Genomic DNA, 27,976 nt, shown 5'->3' with positions numbered 1-27,976 from the left:
TTGGGAGGAAAGATGAGGAGAAATGAAGAGAACATTAAGAAACAGAAAAATGCCAGGAGCAAGGCTCTGGGGCTGTGGAGTATGGGGTGTGTTGAGGAACCAGCAGAGAGACTGATGTGGCTGGAACCTAGGGGACAAAGAGCAGAGGTCTGGGGGAAAGGTGTGCATGCATGCTAAGTCACTTCAGTCATGTCTTTGCAATCCTATGGACCATATCCTGCCAGGCTCCTCTGTCCATGGGATTCTCCAGGCAAGAGTACTGGAGTGGGTTGCCTTGCCCTCCTCCAGGGGATCTTCCCAACCCAGGGATTGAACCCATGTCTCTTAGTCTCCTGCATTGGCAGGCAGGCTCTTAACCACTAGTCTCACCTGGGATAAAGCAGGAGAGTAAATTGGGGCCAGTAATGTAGAGGTCCTTGACAGACAGGGTGGGTTTAGTGAACATTGGGAACCCATAGTAGGAAGAATCTGTGCCCATTTACCAAAGATGGTCACATACTAATCCCTAGAATCCGTGAATATCTTATGTTATGCAGCAAAGGGGAGTCAAGGTTGCAGACGCAGTTAAATTTGCTAATCAGCTGACCTTAAAATAGGGAGATGTGCTGGTGGGCTCTGGAATCTCAAGCACCCTTAAAAGTGGAAGAGGAGGTCAGAGTGATGCAATTTGAAGACAACTCGACTGACTGTTGGCAGCTTTGAATACAGAAGAGGGACATGAGCCAAAGAATGCAGGCGGGAAAAGGCAAGAAAATGGATTCTTTCTTAGAGGCTTCAGAAAGAAGTATAGCCCAGCTGGTGTCTTGATTTTAGCTCAGTGAGACCTGTTTTGGAATTCTGTCCTCCAGAATTGCAAGTTAATACATTTGTTTTGAGCTAAGTTTCTGCTATAGCAGCAATGGGAAACTAACACAGAAGCAAAGTAAGGCTTTTGAGTAGGTGACCAATATGATTAGATATTTGAAAGCTTGGTCAGATTATATCCGCCTGTTACAGCTCTTTGCAAGCAATCTACTTTGCAGACTGCTAGGATCTTCCTGTCTGAGAGTATGTAACCATGAGCCACCTCTGGCTTCCATTTGTGGATGCTGTTTATGAATGTATTAATTATTTGTAAGAACTCTCAAAATTTTGTATCTCAAACTTAATCAGAAACTTTTTACTTTTACATGAGAGGTTTGTGATATTACAGTACATTTCAGTTAGTTTTGGGGGAAATGCATATATTTTCCATTATTACAAACTTACCTCAGAATTATAAAGCTTTTTATAAGTTGTCAGTTTTGTTTATCTGAAATATTTTTAATACTCATCTGTGAGTGAAGATGTCACTCATTTTATTTACCTTGGGTTTAAAATTTTTTTCTCTGTCTTTAGCAGAATTTCGTATTCGATTGAGTTCCTAGATAAACAGTACATTTATATTACAATTACCATTAATACTCACAGTATAATACTGAACAGAATGGTTTTCAATATTACATATGTTTCTAACGATTCCTCATGCTGTGCGTTTGGTAGTCTCTAGGACACATAAAAATAATGTGTAAAAATTTGTAATTTGAGTTGTGGTAATATCCTGTTTTCTTTTAAAATAATCAGTTATAAAATTGAAAACCGTATGTTTATTAAATTATTTAGATCTGTGACCATTTTGGTAAATAAACTAATCAAACAAATTTATTTCATGTATTTGCTTGGTTGGTTAGCAGAAGTCAGCAGATTTGGTCACTGAAAGTTCTCTGTACCTTGAAGCACATGTGAAGAAATATCCATTCATCTAACTGATGCAATAGACCAAATGGACTTTGAAACCTTATCTGATGTCCAATTTACTAGTTATAATTTAACAATATTGTAGAAGCACTTATTGATGTTGTATCTCCTTAGTGGAAATTATCAATCAGTTCAGTTCAGTTCAGTCGCTCAGTCGTGTCTGACTCTTTGCGACGCCATGAACTGCAGCACGCCAGGCTTCCCTGTCCATCCCCAACTCCCAGAGTTTACTCAGACTCATGTCCATCCTAATTTGTCTAAGTCGTGTCAGACTCTGAAACTTGCTGGACTGTAACCCACCAGGCTCCTCAATCCGTGGGATTTCCCAGCAAGAAACTGGAGTGGGTTGCCATTTCCTCCTCCAGGGGATCTTCCCAACCCAGGGATCAAACCCATGTCTCCTCCATCTAAGGAAGTACTGGGTTTTTTCTTTTGTAAACGTCTGAGCTTGTAAGCAGTCTATGGGGCTAAACCATTCTAATCTGGGAGGTCATTCAAACGCCCAGTTTCTTACTGTCTTCTTGCTCTCAACATGTCCCTTAACAGGTTTCTCCTAACTTGCATCACATCTGCCTTGTGGGCAGAAAGAAGCGTGAAAGAGGAAAAATAAAGGAAAGACAGCTTCCTGTAAAAAAGATATATTTCAAATATTGTAATGTTTGCCCTTTTAATGTGTACATTTTTTTGGTATATTCACAAAGTTGTGCAAACATCATTGCTAATTTCACAATATTTTCATTGCTCCCAAGGGAAATCTCATGCATATTATTTCTCACTCCCAATTCCCCCAACTTGGTTGTGATATATAATTCTTTTTATATATTCCAAAATTTGGTTTGCTAGCATTTTCTTGAAGATTTTTGCATCTATATTCATAAAGTATGTTGGTCTGTAGTTTTCTTATGATATCTTTGTCTGCTTTTTGGTATCATAATAACAGAGTGAATTGGGATGTATTCTCTCCTTTTTTTTTTTTTTTGAGAAGAGTTTATGATATTGCACCATGGTCAAGTGGGATTTATTTTAGGAATGCAAGCTTGGTTAAACATAATAAAATCAATACAGCATGTTAATAGAATAAATGACAGAAATCACATGCATATATATGCAGAAAAAAATTGACAAAATACTTTCATGACTTAAAACATCAACAAACTAGGAACTGAAGGGAACTTTGTCAGCCTGATAAGGGTTGAAAAACCCACAACTAGTATCATACTTAATGATGAAAGACTGAAAACTTTCCCTCTGAGATCAGAAACAAGATGAGCATGTCCATTCTTCCTTCTGCTGTTTGACATAGTACTGGAGGTTTTTGGTCAGGACAATTAGGTAAGAAAATAAAACAGAAGACATCCAGATTGGAAAGGAAGAAATAAAACTATCTCTATTCACAAATCACATGATCTTGTATATAGAAACTCCTGAAAACTCCAGCAAAAAAAAAGCTACTGAGCCAAATAAATTTGCAAGACTGCAGGATATAAAGTCAATGTGCAAAAATCAATTGTATTTTTATTTTTTAAAGCTTTGATTTGTAATAGCTTTATTGAGATCTTCATAAGGATATGTCCATTGTAAGTGTACAATGCCAGTATTTTTAGGAAATGTATAATTGTATTTTAGACAGTAACAATTAACAATCCAAAAGTGAAATTAAGACACAGTTCTACTTACAGTAGCATCAAAATAATAAAACAATTAGGAATATATTTGACAAGTTTAACAAAACAGTGTAAGACTTATATACCCTGAAAACTACAAAACACTTGAAAGAAAGAAATAAAGATACCTTTTGTTCATAAATTGGGAAACTTAATATTGTAATGATGGCAACACTTTCCAAATTGATCTATAGATTCATTACAATTCCTATATAAAATAACTCAGTTGGATTTTCTTTTTCAGAAATTGATAAGCTGATCCTGAAATTCAGATAAAAGTGCAAAGGACCCAGGATAGTCAAAACAGTGTTGAAAAACAAGAACAAAGTTGGACGGCTCACACTTTCCAATTTTAAAATTTACTTGAAAGCTACAGTAATCAAGACTGTATGGTACTGGCATAAGGAATAGATTCCAAATCTATGGAATAGAGTTGAGAGTCCAGAAATAAATGCATACATTTATAAGTAATTGATTTTGACAAGGGTGTCAAGAGTATTCAATAGGAAAAAAAACAAAGTATTTTCAACCAGTATGCTGGAACAATTGTATATGCACATGCAAAGGAGTGAAGTTGGACTTCTACTTCACATCATAATACAGAAATTAAGTCAAATCAATGAGCGACCTGAATGTAAGAGCAAAACTACAAAGCTATTGGAAGAAAACACAGTTGTCAATCTTTATGACTTTGAATTAGGCACAGTTTGTTCATATGATGCAAAAAGCACAAGCAACCAAAGGAAAAATAGATAATTGGACATAATAAAACTTTTAAAAATATTTGTGGTTTTGTGCTTTGAAGGATACTGTCAAGAAAGTGAAAAGATAACCACAAAATGAGAGGAAATATTTGCAAATTATGTATCAGGATTGAATATCCAGGATATATAAAGAACCTTTACAACTCAATAACAACAGTAACACAAAGACAACCCAATTTATAAACAGACAAAAGTTGGGAATGGGTATTTTTCCAAAGAAGTATACAAATGAGCAATAAGCCCATGAAAATATGCTCAGTATCATTAGTCATTGCATGCTTGTGTGCTAAGTCACTATGTCACGTCCAAAGTGTACACAGTTGTGTCCAACTCTTTGCAACCTCTTGGGCTGTAGCGACTAACCTCCTCTGTCCATAGGATTCTCCAGGCAAGAATACTGGAGTGGGTTGGCGTGCTGTCCTGTAGGGAATTTTCCCGACCCAGGGATGGAACCCTAGTCTCAGGTCTCCTGCATTGGCAAGAGGATACTTTCCCACTAGCACCACCTGGGAAGCCCTCATTAGTCATTGGTGGTGGTTTAGTTGCCAAGTTGTGTCTGACTTTTGCAACCCCATTGACTATAGCCTGCTAGGCTCCTCTGTCCATGGAATTCTCCAGGCAAGAATACTGGAGTGGGTTGCCATTTCCTTCTCCAGTGGATCTTCCTGACCCAGGGGTTAAACCCAGGTCTCCTGCATTGCAGGCAGATTCTTTACCATCTGAACTACAAGGGAAGCCCGCTTAGTCATTCAGTTCAGTTCCGTCCCTCAGTCGTGTCCGACTATTTGTGACCCCATGAACCGCAGCATGCCAGGCCTCCCTGTCCATCACCAACTCCCAGAGTTTACTGAAACTCATGTCCATCAAGTTGGTGATGCCATCCAGCCATCTCATCCTCTGTCGTCCCCTTCTCCTGCCCCCAATCCCTCCCAGCATCAGGGTCTTTTCAAATAAGTCAGCTCTTCACATCAGGTGACCAAAGTATTGGAATTTCAGCCCCAGGACTGATCTCCTTTAGGATGGACTGGTTGGATCTCCTGGCAGTCCAGGGAACTCTCAAGAGTCTTCTCCAACACCACAGTTCAAAAGCATCAATTTTTCAGCGCTCAGCTTTCTTTGCAGTCCAACTCTCACATCCATACATGACCACCGGAAAAACCATAGACTTGACTAGATGGACCTTTGTTGGTAAAGTAATGTCTCTGCTTTTTAATATGCTATCTAGGTTGGTCATAACTTTCCTTCCAAGGAGTAAGCGTCTTTTAATTTCATGGCTGCAATCACCATCTGCAGTGATTTTGGAGCCCAAAAAAATAAAGTCTGACACTGTTTCCACTGTTATCCCATCTATTTGCCATGAAGTGATGGGACCAGATGCCATGATCTTAGTTTTCTGAATGTTGAGCTTTAAGCCAACTTTTTCACTCTCCTCTTTCACTTTCATTAAGAGAGTTTTTAGTTCCTCTTCACTTTCTGCCTTAAGGGTGGTGTCATCTGCATATCTGAGGTTATTAATATTTCTTCCGGCAATCTTGATTCCAGCCTGTGCTTCCTCCAACCCAGCATTTCTCATAATGTACTCTGCATATAAGTTAAATAAGCAGGGTGACAATATACAGCCTTTACATACTCCTTTTCCTTTTTGGAACAAGTCTGTTGTTCCATGTCCAGTTTTAACTGTTGCTTCCTGACCTGCATACAGGTTTCTCAAGAGACAGGTCAGGTGGTCTGGTATTCCCATCTCTTTCAGAATTTTCCACAGTTTGTTGTGATCCACACAGTCAAAGGCTTTGGCATAGTCAATAAAGCAGAAATAGATGTTTTTCTGGAACTCTCTTACTTTTTCTATGCAAAGAGGAAAACGCAAATCAAAACTGCTATAAGATACTACTTTCAGCCCACTAAGTGACCATTAAAAATTAAAAGACAGTAACAAGTTGATGATGGTGTGGAGAAATTAGAATCCTCGTATACTGTTGATAAGAATGTAAAAGATTTGTAGCTGCTTTGGAAAACAGTTGACAGTTCCTCGAAAAGTTGAACAGAATTACCATTAGACCCAGCAGCTCCATTCCTAGGTATATACCCTAGAAAAATGAAATCACATGTCCACACAAAAACTTGTACATGACTACTCATAGTAGCATTATTCTTAATAGCCAAAAAGTATAAATAAATCATATATCCATCAACTGATGAATGGACAAATAAAATGTGCTGTATTCATGCAAGGAATTTTATTTGGCTATAAGAAGGACAGTAAAGAATATGCCTGCAATGCACAAGACCCAGGTTCAGTCCCTGGGTGGGGAACCCCTGGAGAGGTGAATGGCTACCCACGCCAGTATTCTTGCCTGGAGAATGCCCCGGACAGAGGAGAATGGCAGACCACAGTCCATAGGGTCAGACATGACTGAAGCAACTAAACACGCATGTGCAATGTTTGTCTGTTAATCCCAAATTCCTAATTTATCTTTCCCCGCTCCCTCTGAGGTAGGATTTCTACTCCTAAGAATCAATGCCAAATTTGTCAACAAAATTGACTGTGCACAATATTTAATGAGTGTTGTATATAGTGATTTTAAAAATGGAAGATGTCTATTGATTAAAGAAGGTGAAATAGATGAAGATGCAGCCAAGAAGCACTGCCATCAAAAAGGATAATGCAGGGTATACTCACTGATAGTCAATGAGAGAAGCAAATGCAAAATACAATGTTTACTTTGATTTAATTTGTGGGAAACTGACGGGGAGCGGGGCAAAGGAGAAAGTCCGGTGGTAGAAGTTCTGGGTGGTAGGAGTCCAGAGGATTTTTTGTTGTTGTTGTTGTTGTTTTAAATTAATTTTTATTGACGTATAGTTGCTTTACAGGACTTCAGCAGTAAAGAATCTGCCTGCAATGCAGGAGATGCAGGTTCGATCCCTGGGTCGGGAAGATCCGCTGGAGGAAGGCATGGCAGCTCACGCCAGTATTCTTGCCTGGAGAATTCCATGGATAGAGAAGCCTGGAGGGCTCCATACAGTCCATAGGGTCAAAAAGGGTTGGGCAACATTGAAGCGACTGAGCGCACACACATGCAGAGTTGCTTTATAATGTTGTGTTAGTTTCTGCAGAATCAGCTATACACGTACAGACGCCCCCTCTTTTTTTAGATTTCCTTCCCGCCCAGTTCTCCAGAGCACTGAGTTGAGTTGCCCATGCTAATATGGTGGGTTCTCATTACTTATCCATTTTATGCATAGTGGTCTATATATGTCAATCCCCGTCTCCCAATTCATCCGGCCCCTCCTTTGCCCTTTGTATCCATATGTTTGTTCTCTATGTCTGTATCTTTGTTTGTGCTTTGCAAATTAAGTTCATCTGTATCATTTTTCTGGATTCTACAAAGATAGGTGGTGCTATACGATATTTGTTTTTCTCTTTCTTACTTCACTCAGTATGACAGTCTCAATCTGCCCACATCTCTGCAGATGGCACAACGCATTGTTTCTGATGACTGGGTAATACAGTTCCAATGTGTATATGTACCTCATTATCTTCATCCGTTCCTCTGTTGATGAACATTTAGGTTGCTTTCACGTCCTGGCTATCATAAAGAGTGCCGCAGTCAACTTTGAAGTACACGTAGCTTTTTGACTTAGGGATTTTTCCCTAGGTTTATGTCCAGGAGTGGGTTTTCTAGGTCATACGGTAGTTCTGTTTGCCCTGGAGCTCGTGTAGGCAGTTCGCTGCCACCGATAGGCATGCAGAGAAAGCAGCTCGTGTGGCAGACCCCCTGTCTTCATGCACGGCCTCCAACAATGGCCCCTTGCCTCTCTAGTGAGAGGCTTCTTCCCAGACTGCCTCATTTGTGGGGCTCTACCACCTAGCCCCCTCTGGCCGTCTTCACCCAGTGAACCCCCGTCCTGCCCCTGGCATCTGAGCCTCGAGGTTGAGCCTCAGTAGTCAGCCCCACCTGCTCCATTGGGCGAGTGGACAAGCCTCGCAGGCTGGGAAGTGTGGGAAGTTTTTTTTTCTTTTGTCTTTTTTTTTTTTGTCTTTTGCCCAGTTACTTGGAGATTTTCTTGCTCTGTTGGGGGTCTAAGGACTTCTGCCAGTGTTCAGCAGATGTTCTCTGAGAGTCGCTACACACATAGGTATTTTTTGATGTATCTGTAGGGGAGATGCTGAGCTCCGTATCATACACCTCTGCTATTTTGATCTGATCTCTGAATGTTATGTATTTTAAAATAGTAATTTTCCAAATAAAATTTATTTGTAAAACACTCAAAATTATTCTGAAAATATTTAATTAAAATAAAATTATAATTTTGATGGAATGAACTTTTAATTTACAAAAAATAAACTGTGAAAATCCTGAAAATATAGGTATTTACATAAATTTGTCTGTGAACAAAGCCTTTTAAAGCAAAAGCAAATATTATAAAGTAATACACCTTTTTAATGACACAGTAAGAAAAAAGGTAACATGTTTTTCAAAAATATTAAAATTGAAGGAAAAAATGACCAATTTGGGAGAATATTTGCACCATGGTGGAGCAGTGATTCAAAAGTCATTACGTGAAGAGCTCTTGGCAATAAATGGCTTTTCTTCAGTTGGAAGACTTATACATGTGGTGGTTAATTTCCTGTGTCAACTTAACTGGGCTAAAGGATGTCCAGATATCTGTAAACCATTATTTCTGTAATGAGAGAAATTCCAGAAATATTACTATAAAATAAATTCTCTGAGGACTTCACTGGCAGTCCGTTGGTTAGGATTCCGGGCTTCCACTGCTAGAGGCACGGGTTTGATCCCTGGTGGACAAACTGAGATCCCGTATGCTGCATGGTATGGTTAAGAAACAAAAGCAAAAAAAAGTTGCCTGTTAGTCTATACTGATTCCTGAATGCCTGGATCAAATACTATGCTAGTAGATTTGAAACCATAGGATGATATGCTGATCCTCTAGGGTAATACAAACTTCCAAACTAAAACAATCTAGTAATGATTTTTTCTTTTTCAAAGTGGGCCGGTTGCTAGAGAGGAAATAGAGAAAGATTTCAATAGAACCACAATGAGGACCCCTCTGTCCCAATCCTTTTTGTCATCCAGAGACCACTATATTTCACTGTTTTTGTTTTCTCTTTTTCCATCGTTTAAATCCATGTTCAAACAGTAGGCTCTCCAATGTATATATTTTAGACAATCACCTGCCAATGGTTGAATCTGAGCATTTAACTTTCTTACACTATCCCATTCCATCTCAATTTTCGGCCGTTCATCCTTTAGATATCATAGTTTTGGGCCAAATTAACATGGAGTGCTTAACTTTATTTTAACTACATAATGTTCATTTTTATTGCCGCTTTTTCTTTGTGCAAATAATCATGCTCTTTTAATATTTTCTTACTTCCTTATGTACCTTTCTCTTACTTTTACAAAATTCTCCCACAGAATTGTAAGACTCCTTTGTATACTGTTTTTCATATATATGCTATGCTAAGTCACTTCATTCATGTCTGACTCTTTGCGACCCCGTGGACCATAGTCCACCAGGCTCCTCTGTCCATGGGGATTCTCCAGGCAAGAATACTGGAGTGGGTTGCCATTCCCTTCTCCAGGGGATCTGCCCGACCCAGGGATCGAACCCTCATCTCTTATGTTTCCTGAACTGGGAGGTGGGTTTTTTACCGCTAGTGCCAATACCTGGGGAGCCCCTATACTTATTCATAATGTATAACTGTTTCAGTCTACATTTTTCTCTTTTAAAAAACTTTCCTTTCTGAACTCCTTCAGCCTACTGCCCCAAACTGCGCTGGTTGCACCTTGGACCTGCTATGTCCCTCCTCTATTAGATATTTTGTTTCCTTGACCCTATGCTGTTGTCTATATACCTTTGCTTTGGTGAGATACATCTTCAAGTAGCTTCCTGAGAAAGGGTGCATGGGAAATACAACTTTTGAATGTTATGTATCAATCAGAGTTCTTTTTCTGAGGCTGTAACATACTCTAATCAGTTTACTCAAAATGCAATTTATTATTTGTTATCTGTTGCCAATAAATCAACATAGGCCTGTACGTCCAACATCATTCCTTCAAAGAGAAATAAACAGTTAGAAGTTCTGCTCAAAATTATGCTAAACTGAGTTCAAATGTTTTCTTGGACCAGAACTGGTCGCAGGCTTTAAGCACTCACGCACACTGCAGGCTGCTCCTAGAGGGATGAAAATCTTGTTGTTCAGCCACCTAGTCATGTCTGACTCTCCGCAACCCCATGCTCTGCCGCATGCCAGGCCTCCCTGAATATCTTAGTATGAGAAAAATAAGCCTAGGTTAACAACTGCACATTAGGATAAGTTGAGAAGGCCATGGTACAAGAGTGAAGATGTGTCAGGAATGCAAAGCATTTTCTTATGCATCTTGTTTGCCTGCAGGAGCTGCATTAGTTAGCCCTGAAAACCCCACCTCTTTGTCTAGGTGGGTTGAATAGAATGACATACAATGAATGACATGGTGACTGGATGTCCCATGCTTAGGCATCAGTAACAAACCAAGAGTTTCTTGAAAGGAGAATAGCAATTTGTCAAAGAAAGCATGGGTTTGATTTACACTATCAGAACTCCACAGGCTCCATCTATCCCTCCCATCCGGCACTCCTTGGATACCATTCGAGGTCCTGGGCCACAGAAGTCAGTGAAAAGAGCAGGTTCTTCTGCTCTGGCTGCCACTGAAAGGGGTCAGGTCTGTGGATTGCTCAGTAAGGGATTAGAGGTGCAGTCCCAAATATGGGTAAGTGTTTCCTCCAAAATGCCAAGGGTCCATCAAGCACTGTGCCTCTTAGTTTTAACAAGTGAAAGAAACAGCAATCTCTTTCAGTTTGGAGGAGATATCCAGAAATTCCCTGTGGCATGACACCCCCAGAAGCATCACCGAAATAACAGACCACTGCATTTCCCACCCTCTGGCACACCTTACTTTACCAAGGAATCTAGAGCACTTTGTACTACCCAATTTCTGATATCAGCAGTGTGTATCATCAGCCTGATATCATCCGCCTGCAGTGCAGGAAACACAGGAGACCTGGGTTCGATTCCTGGGTGGGGACGATCCCCTGGAGGAGGAAAATGGCAAACAACTCCAGTATTTTTCTTGAAAAAACCCATGGACAGAGGAGCCTGGCGGGCTACAGTCTAGTCACAAAAAGTCGGACACAGCTGAGCGACTACACACAAGTGTGTATCATTTTTATTATGATCACAAATTTTGTGGATCATAAATACAGACAGGGCATAATGGGGACAGTTTAGCTCTGCCCTGTGATGTCTGAGGTTCTAGTGAAATACTCGAAGCCAGGAGGCGAGAACCATCGGAAGGCTCATTCACTCACGATCAGAGAGTTGACGCTGGCCGTTGAGTGGGGGGCCTTGGTTCCTCTCCACCCAGGCCTCTCCGTGTGGTCTCTGCATGGACCACCCTGGGCTTTCTCACAGCACAGTGTCAGAACTCCGTGACAAGCATTCCCGAGAGAGAGATGCAGGCAGAAGCTACGTCCTCTTTTTCTGATTTAGCCTTGGAAGTCACACAGCGTTGCTTCCTCTGTAATCACAGACTCATCCATATTCTAGGCAAGGGAAACCCACAGCCCTGAGGAGAGGAGAGTCATGTCACATTGTAAGAGCATGTACAGTAGGATAGATGTTGGTGGAGCCATCTGTGGAAGAATACGTTCTGCCACAAATAGGAAGCATCAATTTTTCATCACCACTATCTCTCAATCCTGGTTCTAGGGGACTTAGCACAGACAGGACTTGTTTCCATTCATGCATAAATGATGGCTGTTAATATTTTATTTTATACACACACACAAACACACACACAATGAATCCCAGGTGGCTCAGTAGTAAAGTATCCATCTGCCAGTGTAGGAGATGCAGATGTGTGGGTTTGATCCCTGGGTTGGTAAGTTCCCCTGGAGGAGGAAATGGCAACTCATGCCAGTATTCTTGCCTGGAGATTCCCATGGACAGAGGAGCCTGGCAGTTGGCAGTCCGTGGGGTCACAAAGAGTTGGACATGACTGAGCGACCGAGCACACACATATACACATATTATGAGGCATTTCTGAAAGCAGTCAAGAGCATTTAAGATATTTTATTTCACTTCAGTGTTCTATATGGTCATAAGAGGATTGGCCATCTCCTCAAGGATTTTAAATTATCATCATAAGCCGTTGAGCACATCTTTACATATACTGCCATGCTTATTATAAATAATTATTGTTGAGCTTCTTCCAGATTAAAACTTCTTGTTTTGGTCTGACTTCTGTTGAGATTCAACCTCTATTTTTTGGCAAAGGCTCTGCATTTTTATTTTCTGACTTTCCAGCTGAATGAACTGTTTTCTCTTCAAAGTGGAATGTTCCAAATTTTATTCAGTTTTAATAATGTCACCAACTTTAGCAGTCTACTTGAATCCAGAAGTTAAATAAATAATGTTAAATTACAAAAATGCAGATGTCGTCTCAACACCTAATAATACAGTCCCACTAAAGGAGAGTTGGGGGCGGGTGGGAATAGTCTGGTGGGTAGTGAGCTGTTTTTCACAGAAACCGGTGAGGCTAGGAGAACAATTCTTCATGAGTAGTGAGTGGTTCAGATAATTGGAGCATTTTCCAATGTCTTCTTCCATGTCCCTCACCTTCAAGCACATTAGATGATTCAGTCTTTCTGGAACATCCATCACATTCCATTTCTTCTTCTTGGAATGTCCCCCTTCCCAACCCGTTCTCTGAGAAACAAACTCCCATTCAGCCTTAAAGACACAATCATGTTGTCTCTTTTGTGAAGCCTTCTATTTCCCCTCAAAGCCAAGGTTTTCACTCCCTCTTTCATAACTACATGTTCCTGGGAAGGGAGGAGGAAGAGGGCTAGGGAGTAATATCTAAGCTTTGTATCCTGTACTGAGCAATCAAGAATGGTTTAGTGCATAAATGATCAATTCCCCAAACCTGTCATTCCAAGGAAGAAAGAGAGCTGTTAAAAGTGCAGGTTCCTAGTGCCTCTGAATGAGACTCTCAGAAGGGTGGATCTTTTGACAGTCTAGGGGTCTGTGGACCATCCTTTGACGAACCCTATTCTAGGCTGGGCACTGCTCTGTACCTGTCCAGCTTGCTCTCTCTGAAGAGCTCATTTTAGCGCCCCTTTGTTCTTAGCCCTACTTTTCACATTTTCTAAGCCATTCATTTGGCCTTCGGATTCTTCCATAAGATTATTTCCATTTAGCTTTCAGATGTGGGTGTGCATACTGGAACCACTTGCCCTAGAATTTTAGCTTAGCTGACATATAATTCCGTATGTGTTTCTTCAGTTAACCCACATTCATAAGGAATATGTGTTTGCATACAGTGCACATGTTTGCAAACAGTTAATGAAGTCATGAGGCACGTGAAATATTGTAGGGTTTATAAATGACTCAGTTAAACTTTTTATTCTACAGAGCTTTTTTTTTTCTTTCTGACCGTATAGGATCTCAATTCCCTGACCAGGAGCTGAACCTGGGCCGTGGCAGTGAAAGCACTGAATTCTAACCACTAGACCACAAGGAATTCCACCGCTTTGTTTTAAGTGCTTTTCTGATTGTATGTTTATTTTGTCAGAAATGTCATTAAAATTATACACCAGAACTGACACAGGATTTCAGAAAATAGGAAAGTATGGTATAAAATATAATTAAATCTATGTTCCAGTAGATAATGTTTTAAGAATTCATTTTCTAACCCAATTTACTTTGGAAATTATTTAATCTACGAAACCCATGCCAATATTATGTCTTGCAATAATCACCTCCCTAACCAAGTCAAGTCAAGAAAGAAACTGGTACCAAAAAAAGTCTTCATTTCTCTTTCTTAGGTAATGCCTAACATAGAACCCAGCTCCCAGTGTTTAGTTAAATAGATGGAGTGTTTTGTGCAGTGGTTTTTTTAAAGTGACTCAGTAAAGGAAGAAAGTGAATTTTGCCTACTCTGCCCACATGATTGAAACGCAATCCTCAAGACACATCACAAAGAACCCACTCAAGAAGTGTTCTATTAAAATACAAATTCATTGTGGTAGGCTGAAAACGAATGCTGTTATGAATCTTGATAAGCCCTAAAATAAGATAATGTAAAATAAGTGATAATACATACATAATCAGATATTTCACGTCAAGTGATGATAGTTTCTTCCCTCCATAAACTCTCTGAACGTTTTTACATTAATACACTCAGAACAGTCCATTCAGTTCCATCAGTTTCCTTCATGAATGCAGAAGTCAAATTTCCTTTCTAAAAGGTAGGCATTAAACAAATATATTTTATCATGTGCCTCTTTTTCTCCTGACTTTTTAAAGAGAGTGATTTCATGCAATTTTAGGCAGCAAATGACACAGCCTCTAGTGAAGGTTATTCGGGTGATAATGGTATTAGAAGTTGGGAAATGCAGCCTTTGCAAATGAAAAACAAGAAAAGGTCAGAACGGCAGGAGCAAGTTTCTCCAAGGGAATGCTCCTTGTCCTCCATGACCGAAGACATCGTGTCTATAAATTCACCTAAGTGAAATTACATCTGTGGCACCAAAAACCAACCCCGAAGCCAAATTGAGACAGGAGGGAACAAGCAAAGACTTACAATACATTTCTCTGAGAAGGTACCGGGAAACCAAAGGGCTGCAACCGACAGCCTCAGCCCGCCAGTCCTCAGGAGGACTTCACAAAGTCGGTTCCCAAGAAAACACTACACTAGTTCTCCAAGAGAGGAGGGTGATGTCAGGCCATCTCCCTGACCACCAAATCAGGGGGCTCCAAAAAGGGAAAACTGGGAAGCCCTCAAGCGAGGTGCTGTGATGCTGCTGCTGCTGCCGCTAAGTCACTTCAGTCGTGTCCAACTCTGTTGGACCCCATAGACGGCAGCCCACTAGCCTCCTGTCCCTGGGATTCTCCAGGCAAGAACACTGGAGTGGGTTGCCGTTTCCTTCTCCAATGCATGAAAGTGAAACGTGAAAGTGAAGTCGCTTAGTCGTGTCCAGACTCTTCGCGACCCCATGGACTGCAGCCCACCAGGCTCCTCCATCCATGGGATTTTCCAGGCGAGAGGACTGGAGTGGGTCGCCAATGCCTTCTCCACATTGTGGTGCAGTGGTTAAGAATTCTCTGCAGGAACTTCCTCAGTGGTCCAGTGGTTAAGACTCTGCGCTCTCACTGCCACGGGTCCCGGTTCAATCCTTGGTCAGAGAACTAAGACCCCACAAGCAGCAAAAAATAAATAAAAAAATAAACTAAAAATAATAAAATAAAATAACTCAAGAAGCTCAGGAAAAAAAGAATTCTCTGCAGTTTGAATCCCAGCTGTTTCGTTTGCCATTGTAATCTAAGAAAAGATTTTTTTTTTAAATTATTTTTTGGCTGTGCTGGGTCTTGGTTGCTGCCCAGACTTTTCGCTAGTTGTGACAAGTGAGTGTCACTCTTCAGTTGCAGTGAGCAGGTGTCTCATTTCGGTGGCTCTAGGTGCATGGGCTCAGTAGTTGCTGCCCCTGGGCCCTAGGGCACAGCCTCAGTAGTTGTGGCACTCGGGTTTAGCTGCTCCATGGCATGTAGGACCGGGGATCGAACACGTGTCTCCTACATTGGCAGGCGGATTCTTTACCACTGAGCTACCAGGGAAGCTGGGCGGGATTGGGGGCAGGAGGAGAAGGGGACGACAGAGGATGAGATGGCTGGATGGCATCACCGACTCAATGGACGTGGTTTTGAGTAAACTCTGGGAGTTGGTGATGGACAGGAAGGCCTGGCGTGCTGCGGTTCATGGGGTCGCAAAGAGTCGGACACGACTGAGGGACGGAACTGTATTGTACCAGGGAAGCCTTAAGGAAAGTTTTCTGAAACTCCTCTGTCCCTTAGTTTCCTCATCTGTAAAATGAGGGTGGTTATAATATTTGCTCATTTGAATTAAATGATATTTGGATCAATGAGATGTTTGACATATAGTCAGTAAATGTTAACCATGCTGATGATAGAGATGATGATGGTGATAAGACACATATTGTTATTTGTGCCCCCCTCCCCCAAAGGAGAGAGATTTATGAGGGAGCTATTTGGTGCCAGGAAAACCTTGAACAACTTGAACAACACAGAAAAGCAAATCTCTATGACTGATTTTTGAATTCTTTTTTTCTGGAACACTGCTTTGAATTTTCACTTATACCTTATTTTAAAATTCTAACAATCTACACTGATCCACTAAATTAAGAAAGAATCTAGAGCAAATCTGAGTTAGGCTTCATAGAAATTTTAAAGACCAATTAAGTGGACAATCAAGGTGTAAAAAAATAGATAATAATGATTTTTAAGAGCCTTAATGTTTAGCCTTTTAACAATTTTCCCAAATTTCCTTTCAAGGAGATGTGCACTTTAGAAGTTGCTGGAGTATTGTAAACTCATTATTTAATCTATGATACTCTTTGGAAAGAATGCAGTCCATTGAAAAAATACTTAAATTTTGATCACAGGTTATTTTCCCCAATGTGAGAGAGTACTTTGCTTCCAAAAATCCATCTATACTAGCTCAAAGTCTCCTAGAGGCAATAAACATTTCTTTTATCCCACATAAAATCACAACATACAAAAATAAAAAATAAAAATCACAACATACCTAATATAAAACTTTATGCCCTCAGTGAAAGTTTTAGTCTGACTTTTTCAGAAATGTGTAGCTGTAATTCTCCTGATCAGACTATAGAGCTGTCATTCAATAGAGACATTTCTTTTAAATCCATTCATTTCCCCCTCCTCCCAAAACTGAATAGTTAAGTTTTCAAACTGAGATAATTACAGAATTTAAAAATCTGCTGTAATTACTTTTGGTTATTGGTTGTTATTCCCCAAAATGTTTAGCGTACTTCTTGTTTTGAGGATCAGTTGTTTTGTTGCTAAATCATGTCCGACTCTTGCAACCCCATGGACTGCAGCCCACCAGGTTCCTCTGTCCATGGGATTTCCCAGGTACGGTTACTGGAGTGGGTTGCCATTTCCTTCTCCAGGGCATCTTTCCAACCCAGGGATCGAAACTGTGTCTCCTGCATTGGCAGGCGGATACTTTATTGCCGAGTCACTAGGGAAGCCCTGTATTGAGTGTGCCTATTGCAAAAAGAGCTCTGATGAGTTTTTCAAGTTTCATACCTCATGGCTTCTACCTCCGGATCTAGAAATTTCTGCCCCCTACAAAGAGCACAGTCATTTGACACAACTACTCTCACTTTATAAGCTAGTTGACCGTGATACAGAAAAAGAATTTTTAATAGAAGGAAAGGAAACATCTGTCACATTATAGGAAATAAGCAACAGGAAAATCAGAAGTCCTTTATAAACATTTTCCTAATGCAAAATACATGTCTCCAAGTGAAGACTAACCACACTTGTCCTCCTCGCTGGCCGGAATGGTGGTTTCATCGGGCTTCCTGGCCATCTCCCCAGGGGTTGGGACCTCTTCTGGAGAAAAGACTCGACAGTGTTTGCAGTCCTGCCTTCTGCTGGGTCCTTTCTTGCTGTATCTCCAAGAAGAGAATCATAGAGATATAGAGCTAGAATTTATTTTGGAGACTTAGATTAGAAAAAGTGAAATTCAGAGAAAAAGTAATTTACCTCAAACCCGAACATGTAACAACTAATAAGACTGGAACCCAACCTAATGGTCTCCATTGCTTCTAAGCCCGACTGCTGCTTTGAAGAGCTCAGGATTCATAATTTCACAGAATTTTTTAGCTATATATTATTGTTATTAGTAGAAGTGAAACTATATATGCAGAGGGTAAATATGGATTGAGACAATGTTTGTATAATGTGAATTTGTTATATATAACGGAAAAATATTTTAAATTTAAATAAATAAAACTTAAAATTTTAATGTAAGAAATTTAAAATATTTTTGAATTAATTTAAATTTTAATTTTTAAAATTGAAAGTTTTAAATTTTTTAAATAAAAATATTTAAAATTTAAATGAAATAAAATTTAAAATGTGTTTATATATACTTTAAAATGTTTAACTGCTGTAAAAAAAAATCTTCCTCTTCTTGAATAAAGATGTATCCACATGTGTTATCATTATTTAATTTTACCAACATTTTTGAAGTGTCCATGTTAACCAGGTTTAGTCCTAGGTTTAAAGATACAGAAGAGAAAATAAAATAGCCCTTGTCCCAGCTTGCCAACAAATTGGAGAGGCTGACATAAAACAGACAAGTCTGATACTGTGTGATTCCACATGGCAGATTTGGGAACAAGAGTTTGTACATCCGCATCCCAGGCTTGAGCGAGAATGAGGACCAGGCAGGGACCAGATCATGGAGAGCTTTGTGCATCGTGCTAAAATGTTTGTATTTTACCCAAAAATGGCTAGAAGACATTAAGAAAGTAGATGCTCTAAAATCATGTGACTCAAATTATACTATAGAGCTAGTGGATTTTTTTTCTGCTCCTTAATACTGAACACCTTGATACAACATCTGAGAGTGGAATGGGATGAGTCAGCAGACTCTAGTTCCAGTTGTAGCACTGATGGAAATCTCAGTTTCTTCATCTGTAGGGTGGGGTTCATTATTGGATTGTTGTAAGAAGGACTGGAGGGAAGGCTATTAAACATTTATTACCATGTCTGGCATAGTAAGGGCTTCCCTGATGGCTCAGCTGATGAAGACTCCGCCTGCAATGTGGGAGACCTGGGTTTGATCCCTGGGTTGGGAAGATGCCCTGGAGAAAAGAAAGGCCACCTACTCCAGTATTCTGGCCTGGAGAATCCCATGGACTGTATGGAGTTGGACATGACTGAGGGACTTCCACTTCACTGGCATAGTAAACACTCAATAGCTGTAAACTGGCATCATCTTCATCATGATCATCATCGTAAAAGACTGAAATGGAAAAACTGGATTAGCATGCTAAGGGTTAATTGTAACATCTAGGGTTAAGGGCAGTGTTCTAACTCTGCTGAGTACATCGCTTCAAGTAATGAAGTCCCTTCACAGAGAACTACTTTGTCAGAGGCATAGCTAGAAAGGGGCAACAGTTAGCAAAATGCATTGATTATGTAACTGAGATGAACTTTCCCTTTGATTTTGCTGTTCAAGAACATGTAAGAAAAGAAAACGAGTTTCAGCGGCTGAGATCAGTATCAGAGGAGAGCTGTGTGCTTGCTTTGTTAGTTAAAAGGAGAAGAGGAAAACATCAAAGTCTGCTGGAGACGGGATAAAAATCAACTTTTGTGTTACCTCCCTTTGTTGATCAGCAGGCCCATATTATGCTTTCAACCCACTAGTAGGTTGTAACTAATTGTTTATAAAGTATCTTTATAGTGTAATGACTGAGAGTTATTTTTGGTTGTATTTTTATTATTGGAATACTTCCTGTAATTGAGCCAAATTCAAAGTTTGAAATATAGTTTAGCAATTCCAGTTTGGTTAAATTGAAAATTAAGTAGGTCAGAATTAGATTTACCATAATGCATAATGCCATCTATCTATTAGAAACGGCCTATATTCAGTATTCTATAGAATAATAGGTTTACTTTCTGTGTTCTCTTTTGTTAGTGCTCCTATATTCCTCCCTGTAAGAGAGAAAATCAGAAGAACTTGGAAAGTGTCATGAATTGGCAACAGTACTGGAAAGATGAGATTGGTTCCCAGCCATTTACTTGCTATTTTAATCAATTTCAAAGGTAAGCAAATATTTACATGTGCATATTAAAGTTGTTTGTAGCCTCGGTAGCTAATTATATTAATAAATCATAGATTGCGCTCACTTGACAAAATATACAACATGAAGATAGAGTCTCGACTCTTCCTAGCATGTAGTTAGGGTAGCCCTTTCTTACTCTATAGGATGGGGGGGCATGTATAACTAGCCAAAAAACGTGTATAGCATGTATATGCTAGCCAAAAAAGGTGAGAACTGTATCATGCATCATAGAGTTTACCCTCTGGATACACTAAGAAAGTGCCTTTGGGTAGGAGGACTGTATATTAGGAGTGTTCTCCCGAATCATTTGTGATTAATGATCACAAACTGAACAGTGTTCAGATTTATCATCATTTTGGTCTATATCAAATCTTATCTTTTTCCTTTCAATTCTGACCAGGTATCTTCAAATGTTTCCATCATTAAAACTTTACTTGACCTAGAGAGAACTCAAGTTATAGCATACAGCAACAGTTCCTTGAATTAGAATAGTTCAGTATCCTCCCAGATTAATCATAGTAATTTGTTCATCAAATGTTGAGTATTCTCAGCTCTTTGCTGTCACTCTCCATTTGCGTGTTCCACACTTAGGTCAGACTTTCTCTTCCTCCCATAACCCCTCTCTTAGTGAATGGCACCGTAGTCTACTCACTTACTGAGTCTGGAAACTTTGAGTAATTCTTAACTCACTTTTCCCCTTTGTGCTCTATAACCTATATTTATCATCCTGTTGATTTTATCCTATACTAACTCTTCTGTGCCTTCCCTCTGCCACTGTTTTAGTTCAGATTCATGTTATTTCTCATGAATCTGAGAACACAATAGTCTTCTAACTATTAACACAACAATCAATAGTCTTCTAACCAGCCCTTCTACTTCCACCCTTTGCCCCGCTCTAAGACATTCTCCACGTTGCTGCCAAGACTGTCTTTCTTAAACTTGAAAGCAAGAATAAGCAGGATCTACCTCTGAGTCAGGGATATGGCAGAGTCTCCTAGTTCATGTAGAGGAAGGAGGTACATAAGAGGGGCAATTTGTAGAACATCCCAAAGTGCCAGCTACAAGATATACCTCTGTGTGCCGTGTGGAGCTCTTTCTCAGGTTTGCAGTCCTCACTGTCCTAACTATACCGGAAGAACTTTAAAAAAAAAAAATGCATCACAGATGAATTAACTTAGAATTTTTGGTGGTTGAACCTAGGCATTAGCACTTAAAAAATCAATTCTAGGGATTCTAATATACAGTCAGGACTGAGAGCCTCTGCTCTGTCCTCTCACCCATAACCCTCTACTGGAATTGTTTGTATGCCCATCTTCCCAACCAGACTGCCTACTGGTTAATGGTATGGATCATCTCTTCTTTGGCTTTGTATCTCTAGTACTTAGCGCAGTGGCTGATTCTCAGTTAAGAAATGTTTGGTGAATGAATGAATCAATGAATGTAATGTGCCAGAATAATAACGAGGGTTCTTTGCTTCCAAGGAATTAGACTTTCTTGGGGGAAACAGAGCTTATGCAATGTAAGGGCACAATAAAGGACAGAAATGGTTTACCTATCAGAAGCAGAAGATATTAAGAAGAGGTGGCAAGAATTTCACGCAAAGAATGATTTCATTGGTTAGAAATGAAAGAGAGGAAGACTTTAAAGATGGGGTGGCTGTGAAAAAAAAAGAACAAGTTTGGCAATATAAGTAACATTAGGTACATAGGTTATGGAGTGGTGAATTTGTAAGCTGGAAATGTAGCTTAGGGTTAGATTTCCAAAGGGTCGTAAATGCCATGTTAAGGAGAATGTTCTTTGTCATTTGGGCAATGAAAATTTATGAAAAGGTTTTCTTTTTTTTTAACCAAAAACTCACTTGAGTAGATCTCTGATATAGAAAGTAAGGGGTGTGAGAGTTGGATGTGTTTTGGAGAGGAAAGATGGGAGCTCCAGCTCAGCAATGTGGGGGAGGTAAAGAGAGTCCTGAGTGAAAAGCATGGAGTTTCTGAGTGGTGACCTGTGCCAATCAATGTGAATAACAGTTTGGTTAGATCGCTATATCTCTTATAAGAGTTCTAAATACTGGCCCCACTTGACAGGTGGGAAAACTGAGTCTTAAAGACTCCAGCTGAAGTCTTTGAGTGAAAAAAACAGAATGCAGCTCGAAACCAGCTCATCTGATTCCCTGAGCTCCTTCTATTAGCCATCTTCTTATCCCAGTAAAGCAGTCTGAGAGTAGTTGTAATGGCAGTAACCCATGGAGGGGTACATCAGAGCGACATTTAGAATCACAGTCAACAGAACTTAGCAGCCTTGAGAGTGATGCGGAAAAGGGAGGTGTCACATTTGACTGAGTGTGAGAAAACGATTGTCTAGCTCTGACTGTGCTGAATTTGAGAGTCTCAAAATAGCCAAAAGAAAGAGATAGAAGGGGAGGGAGGTGGGAGGGGGGTCCAGGATGGGGAACACGTGTAAATCCATGGCTGATTCATGTCAATGTATGGCAAAAATTTTACAATATTGTAAAGTAATTAGCCTCCAACTAATAAAAATTAAAAAAATTTAAAAAAAGAGGTAGAAGTACAAACTTTCAGCTCAAGAGCAAGAAGCTGGGGTCAGTGTTATACGGATCTGGGAATCTTTGGCACCCAAGCCATAGTTGAAGCAAAGAGAAAGAACACACACTGGGAAAGAATGCACCCTGGAGTGAGGAGAGAAATGTTGACAGAATCTTGGGATCCGCTGTGTTGATGTATGAGGGGGAGGAGATGGAGAGAGAGTGGCCAGATGTTGAGAGGAAAGTGAAAAGACTTGGAAGCGCGAGTGTTTTAAGGGGAAAAGAATAATCAAGATGCGCTACCGAGAAGTCGTCAATTGTGTGTGTGTGTGTAAGTGCTCCGAGTGTGTAAGTGATCTTCGTGAACACAGCTTAGGTACTGCCGTAAAGCAAAGGGTTTGAAATCATTTTGTCTTAGGCTAAGATGAGCCTGTGAAGGCTTTACCAAGTGCAGACTACTTGTTCAAGAAGTTTGCCGTGACTGGAAAAAGAATTTGAGGGAGGAGATGAGTAATTGAGAAGGAAATAGGAATGGATACAGAGAAATGAGACGGGATATGGACTAAAACTGCTGAGGAAGAAGGAAATATTGACTACACATAGTAAACAAGGAAAAAAGGGAACATTCCCTGAGGAAAACAGGGGAGGATGAAATACAGAGGTGAAGTGGGGATATGTTTTTCAGTGAGACAGGGAGCCCAGCCACAGGAAATAGGCATTAGCAGTCAAGACAGTTTGATACCGAACCCACCACGGTCTGCACGAGGTGATCCTTCAGGCTCCCAACCCCTGGACCAGGAGCTGGTTTCCGAATGTGCATGACCTTGAGCTTGCATGAGGAAGCAGATAGGCACCCCCTCTCACGGGCTCTGCTCCCCAGCTGCCGGTCATCTTGGTAACTTGCCCTCACTCCCCACTCAGGTACCAAGCTTTCTAAAGGCTGCCTCCTCCAAATAGGGCTGCCTTCTGCTAGGGCACGAACTCTGAATATCCGCAGTACCAAATCACACAGGACCATTCCCTGGCATGCTGAGAATTGTCTGTAAAGAACTCACCCTGCATTATGCTGGGTTGGCCAAAAAGTTTTTGGGGTTTTTCTGTAACATCTAATGGAAAAACTTGAATGAACTTTTTGGCCAACACAGTATATCAACTTTAGTAGTGGTACATTTAAGCTCATCATTCCTTCTTCAGAACAGATACCCATTCCCCATCCATCATCTCACTGTCTCATTTTGAAACTGTTGGGGTATAGACAGAAGTAGGGGTGGTCTGTCACAACTCAGAAGCACTCCAGACATGATTTTAAGTGACTTCGAGAAAACAGAAGTTTGAAGTTTGGCTCTTTCATCATGACATTTGCAAGAGGAAACAAGAGTGCTGGTTGGAGGTGTGAAAAATGGCAGCTCCTTGGTGCCATCTACTCTTAGTACACTTTTTACTACTGCTAAATATGAAATAAAAATAGACTCACTGTAAAGACTCCCAGATGCTCTTGATAAGATGAACTTTATATTTAAAGTAACCTTTAGATTTCACTCAAATGCAGGATTGGGGAGAAAAGTTCTCAAGAAGTTTCCGTTTTCAAGAAAAGGATGTTATTTTAAAGATCTAAGACAAAGATGATTGGAGTCTTAGCTTTCCATTGTTGAAGGCTTGTTTAGATGAGTTACACTCAGACATAGAATCTGCAGTGGCCAGAGCAGCCATCAGTAGCCAGGCCTGCCCTGGAAGGATGGTCCCCATGCAATCATCCCTTCCTTCTGTGCCCCCCAGGAAGCACACCGTGGTGTAGTAACTTCATGCCCAGGGCTCGTGGAACCAGGAGGAACCAGAGGAACCTAGCTGCCTCTATTCATGATCTTCCCACACAGCCTTTTGGCTCTCTGTCTCCTTCAACCTTGAAGCATCGCGTCTCCATACAATGGGTAGATTTTTATTTTACACTCTTTGGTATGGGTAAGATCACACTTCCTTTCCCTATATATTTTTGTCTCCTGTTAGCCTTTCCTTGGCTTATCTTTTCTCAGCAAAACCCCAGCAATGCCCACTTCTCTTTCTCACTCAAAGTCTCTCAGTAATGTCCAACTCTCTGCACCCTATGGACTGTAGCCCACCCGGCTCCATGCCCCCTGATGAGTTTTTTTTCTTTTTGTGGCTGTGCCGGGTCTTTGCTGCCATGCAGACTTTTCTCTAGTTGCAGCAAGTGAGGGCTACTCTTCAGTTGCAGAGTGCAGGCTTCTCATCACCGTGGCTTCTCCTGTTGCGGAGCGTGGGCTCTAAGAGCTCCGGCTTCAGTAGTGTGGCTCCCGGTTCTGGAGCACAGGCTCAGTAGTTATGGCACACAGGCTTAGCTGCTCCAAGGTACGTGGGATCTTCCCGGACCAGGAATGGAACCCGTGTCTCCTGCATTGCCAGGTGGATTCTTTACCACTGAGCCGCCAGGGAGGCCCACCAAGTTTGTTTTAAAATCTTCACTCGGTTGCTCAAAAACATCTCTTAGTCTTTCCATACAATTTTCCTCCCTCATCTCTGCCTTCACCAGCTTCCCCTTGATGAGGGCGTGTCCCTGGAAAATGGATACTCATTCCTTAATTCCCTTTGGATCTCAGGACAAGGAAGCATGATCTGTCCTTAGTTTTTGAACTTTTCCTCTTAAGGAAAGCATTGTATTTCTCTATATGGGTTTACTTTTTAATACTTAATTTTTTTGTCCTAAGTGGATAATAGTTCACAGAGGGCACAGAACAGGCTTACACATGCACATGTGTGCACACCCACACACACACCCACACCGACACACACACACACAATTGAACAAATCCAGCCACTTCACCTGTGAAGCCTTGAATTTATTCCCTCAGTTGAGGCCCTCACTGTTTTTCATCTAGATTGTTGAAGTGCCCCTCAACTGGTCTTTTAGGCTTGGCCTTTCTTTCATCAGTCATCTACACTAGACGAAGTATTGCTGTACTTCATTTAAGTCTTATTTGATTTTGTCACAGTCCTTGATTAAAATTTTCTGCCTTCTTATTGTTCATTGGATGAAGAATTCCAGGTTCCAATTCCAGGTTCAATTCCAGGTTCAATTCCAATTCCAGGTTCAACTTCTGCTGTTTACCCACATGTCCATAAGCTGGAAAAAGAAAAACAGATGTGATTCATGCCTTCATGAAGCTTATAGCCTATCATCACATTAGATAGATAATTACAAAGTGGAGTAAACACCATGAAGGAAAACCAGGGGTGCTGCTATGAGATATTATAACAAGGTGGGGAATTTGAAAGGCCTGTATGCATAAATCATAATTAGGTGGAGACCAGAAGATGGTCAAGAGGTAGGTAGGCAAAAAGCAAGGGGAACAGTGTTTCAGAATGAGACACCACTGTGTGCAGAGGTTCTGAGGCAAGAAAGTTTGGTGAGTTTTAGGACCCAAAAGGCCCGCATGACAGAGGAGCTGCTGGGGAGAAGAAAGTGGTGAGTGTTGATTCTGGAGAGAATAGGCAGGGTTTGAAGTGAAGTCAAGTCGCTCAGTCGTGTCCGGCTCTTTGCGACCCCATGGCTGTAGCCCACCAGGCTCCTCTCATGGGATTTTCTAGGCAAGCGTACTGCAGTGGGTTGCCATTGCCTTCTCCAGAGGATCTTCCCCACCCAGAGATTGAACCTGGGTCGCCCACATTGTAGGCAGGCACTTAACCATCTGAGCCACACATTTCTCTTAAACTCAGTGAGTAGCCAGTGATGGGGAGTGGTGACATGACCTGATTTAAAGGTTTTCACATTCATCCCACCTAGTCCAGTCACCTGAGTATGCCCTGTTTCACACACACGCTCATGTCTCTCTCTCCTTCCTTCTCCTTCTCCCTTTTGTAGGAATTAGCATACTACAGTGGTAGGAAGCCTGAAACTAGCCACTTTCTAACACGTGGTATATTACTCTGACCTATGTATGCCCCCATCCCCTTTGTAGAAAGGAGAAATAACAAGGTTATTGTGAGGTTATCAATGAGGTGGCACATGCCTAACCCTGAGTAATTCCTATGAAAGTGTTTGCCATTATTATTTTTGTTACTATTAAGACTTGCCTCAAAGGCCACTGTGTAAACTTCTCTCACCTTTTCAGGTATAATCAGTCACTCCCTCTTCTGAGTTCCTGCAGGGCTATGATTGCTTTTATCACACTGTTAGAGAGTTGGCTGAGTATGTATCTTTCTCCTTGGATAGGTTATGACTTCCTCAGTGCAGCAGCCATGTGGCCTTAGGTGTCTGGTTTACATTTCTTCTCTACCACTTAATAACTATGTGACCGAGGGTAAATTATGGAACTTCTTGATCTTGATTTTGTCATCTGTAAAATGAGACAACATTGTCTATCTTAAGGATTTTACTTTTTATTTGTTTATTCTGGTAGTGATCATATCTGCACAAGAATGAGTACTTAGTATATGTATGTGCTTTTCTTTCCTTGTCCTGTAAATTTGTAGCATCAATGATGGAAGCAACTAATCAGAGCATAGCCTAGGTATTCACTGATTAGACGCTGAGTGAGATCTTGAATGAATACATAATAGAAATTTGATTAATGAGTAAAGTGATGGAACACACAAAAATAACTCAAAGGAAAGAATTCTATTGTGAAATAAATATGTTGTACTTCTGATCCTGAACAGATATATCCTAATTTTTAAGTTCACCCAGAGTATGTTTGTCCTATGATATATATTTTCCAAATTAAATTTGTCCTTAGCATTTTAGAGAAAGATGAACATAATGGTCTGAGCTAAAATTGAATAGAATGCTCTTTAGAGTACAGTTTGAAAGTCATAGAAAAGGAATGCTCACTTACTTAGGACTTAGTTTTCTTACCTACAAAATTTCATAGATTAAATGATCTCTAAGAATCCTCTAAGTTCTTAAGTTTTATGATTTTGTAATTCCCTGATTCTGAAGGTGTGTACAATTGCAATAGCTTAAGATGTTGGATCAAATCCTAATGGTGAAAGAGAAAGAAAATTAGCAAAGAACTAAATAGTTAACAGTCTGGAGCCATTAAGTGGAGGAGCAGAGAGTCCTACCTCAGCAGTAATTGAGTTCATAATGATGACACTGAGTCATCAAAAAAGTTAAATTTGGTTCAATATACTGTCTTTAAAAGGTAAGAAAATGTGTAGTGCATTTTTAGAACGATGTTACCAATTATATTTTAATATTTGTATTGGTTTTTATTCAACTTAAAAGGTTAAACTTCAATTATTTGGAAGAATCACTTATGTGAATACCTACCTCCTTCCCTTGAAATAAACAATGTTGTTTTAGGGAGTCCAAAATCTTCCTGCCACAAAATAGCTAATGACTCTTCTATCATGGTATTACCCTTCCCAGCATCCTGGATTTCATCCATCGATTTACCACTATTTCAGTCGTTTACTCTTAAAAAAAATATTTTTTTTAATTGGAGGATAATTGGTTTACAATATTGTGTTGG

The 27,976-nt window shown here is 40.4% G+C and overlaps 1 protein-coding gene across 3 annotated transcripts in view; it reads left to right on the top strand.

Annotated features, from left to right (window-relative positions):
- Positions 1 to 27,976, top strand: part of KCNMB4 (potassium calcium-activated channel subfamily M regulatory beta subunit 4) — a 101,335-nt gene that overhangs the window by 7,296 nt on the left and 66,063 nt on the right. For all 3 annotated transcript variants that reach the window (XM_065934628.1, XM_065934629.1, XM_065934627.1), the window contains exon 2: positions 19,804 to 19,931. In XM_065934628.1, the coding sequence (XP_065790700.1) occupies positions 19,804 to 19,931 (128 nt within the window). The remainder of the gene's footprint in view (positions 1 to 19,803; positions 19,932 to 27,976) is intronic.

The sequence above is a fragment of the Muntiacus reevesi genome, chromosome 4 (assembly GCF_963930625.1).
Source record: "Muntiacus reevesi chromosome 4, mMunRee1.1, whole genome shotgun sequence".
NCBI lineage: Eukaryota > Metazoa > Chordata > Mammalia > Artiodactyla > Cervidae > Muntiacus > Muntiacus reevesi.
Note: the sequence above shows the minus strand (reverse complement) of the source record. Positions and strands in the feature narration are given on the sequence as shown.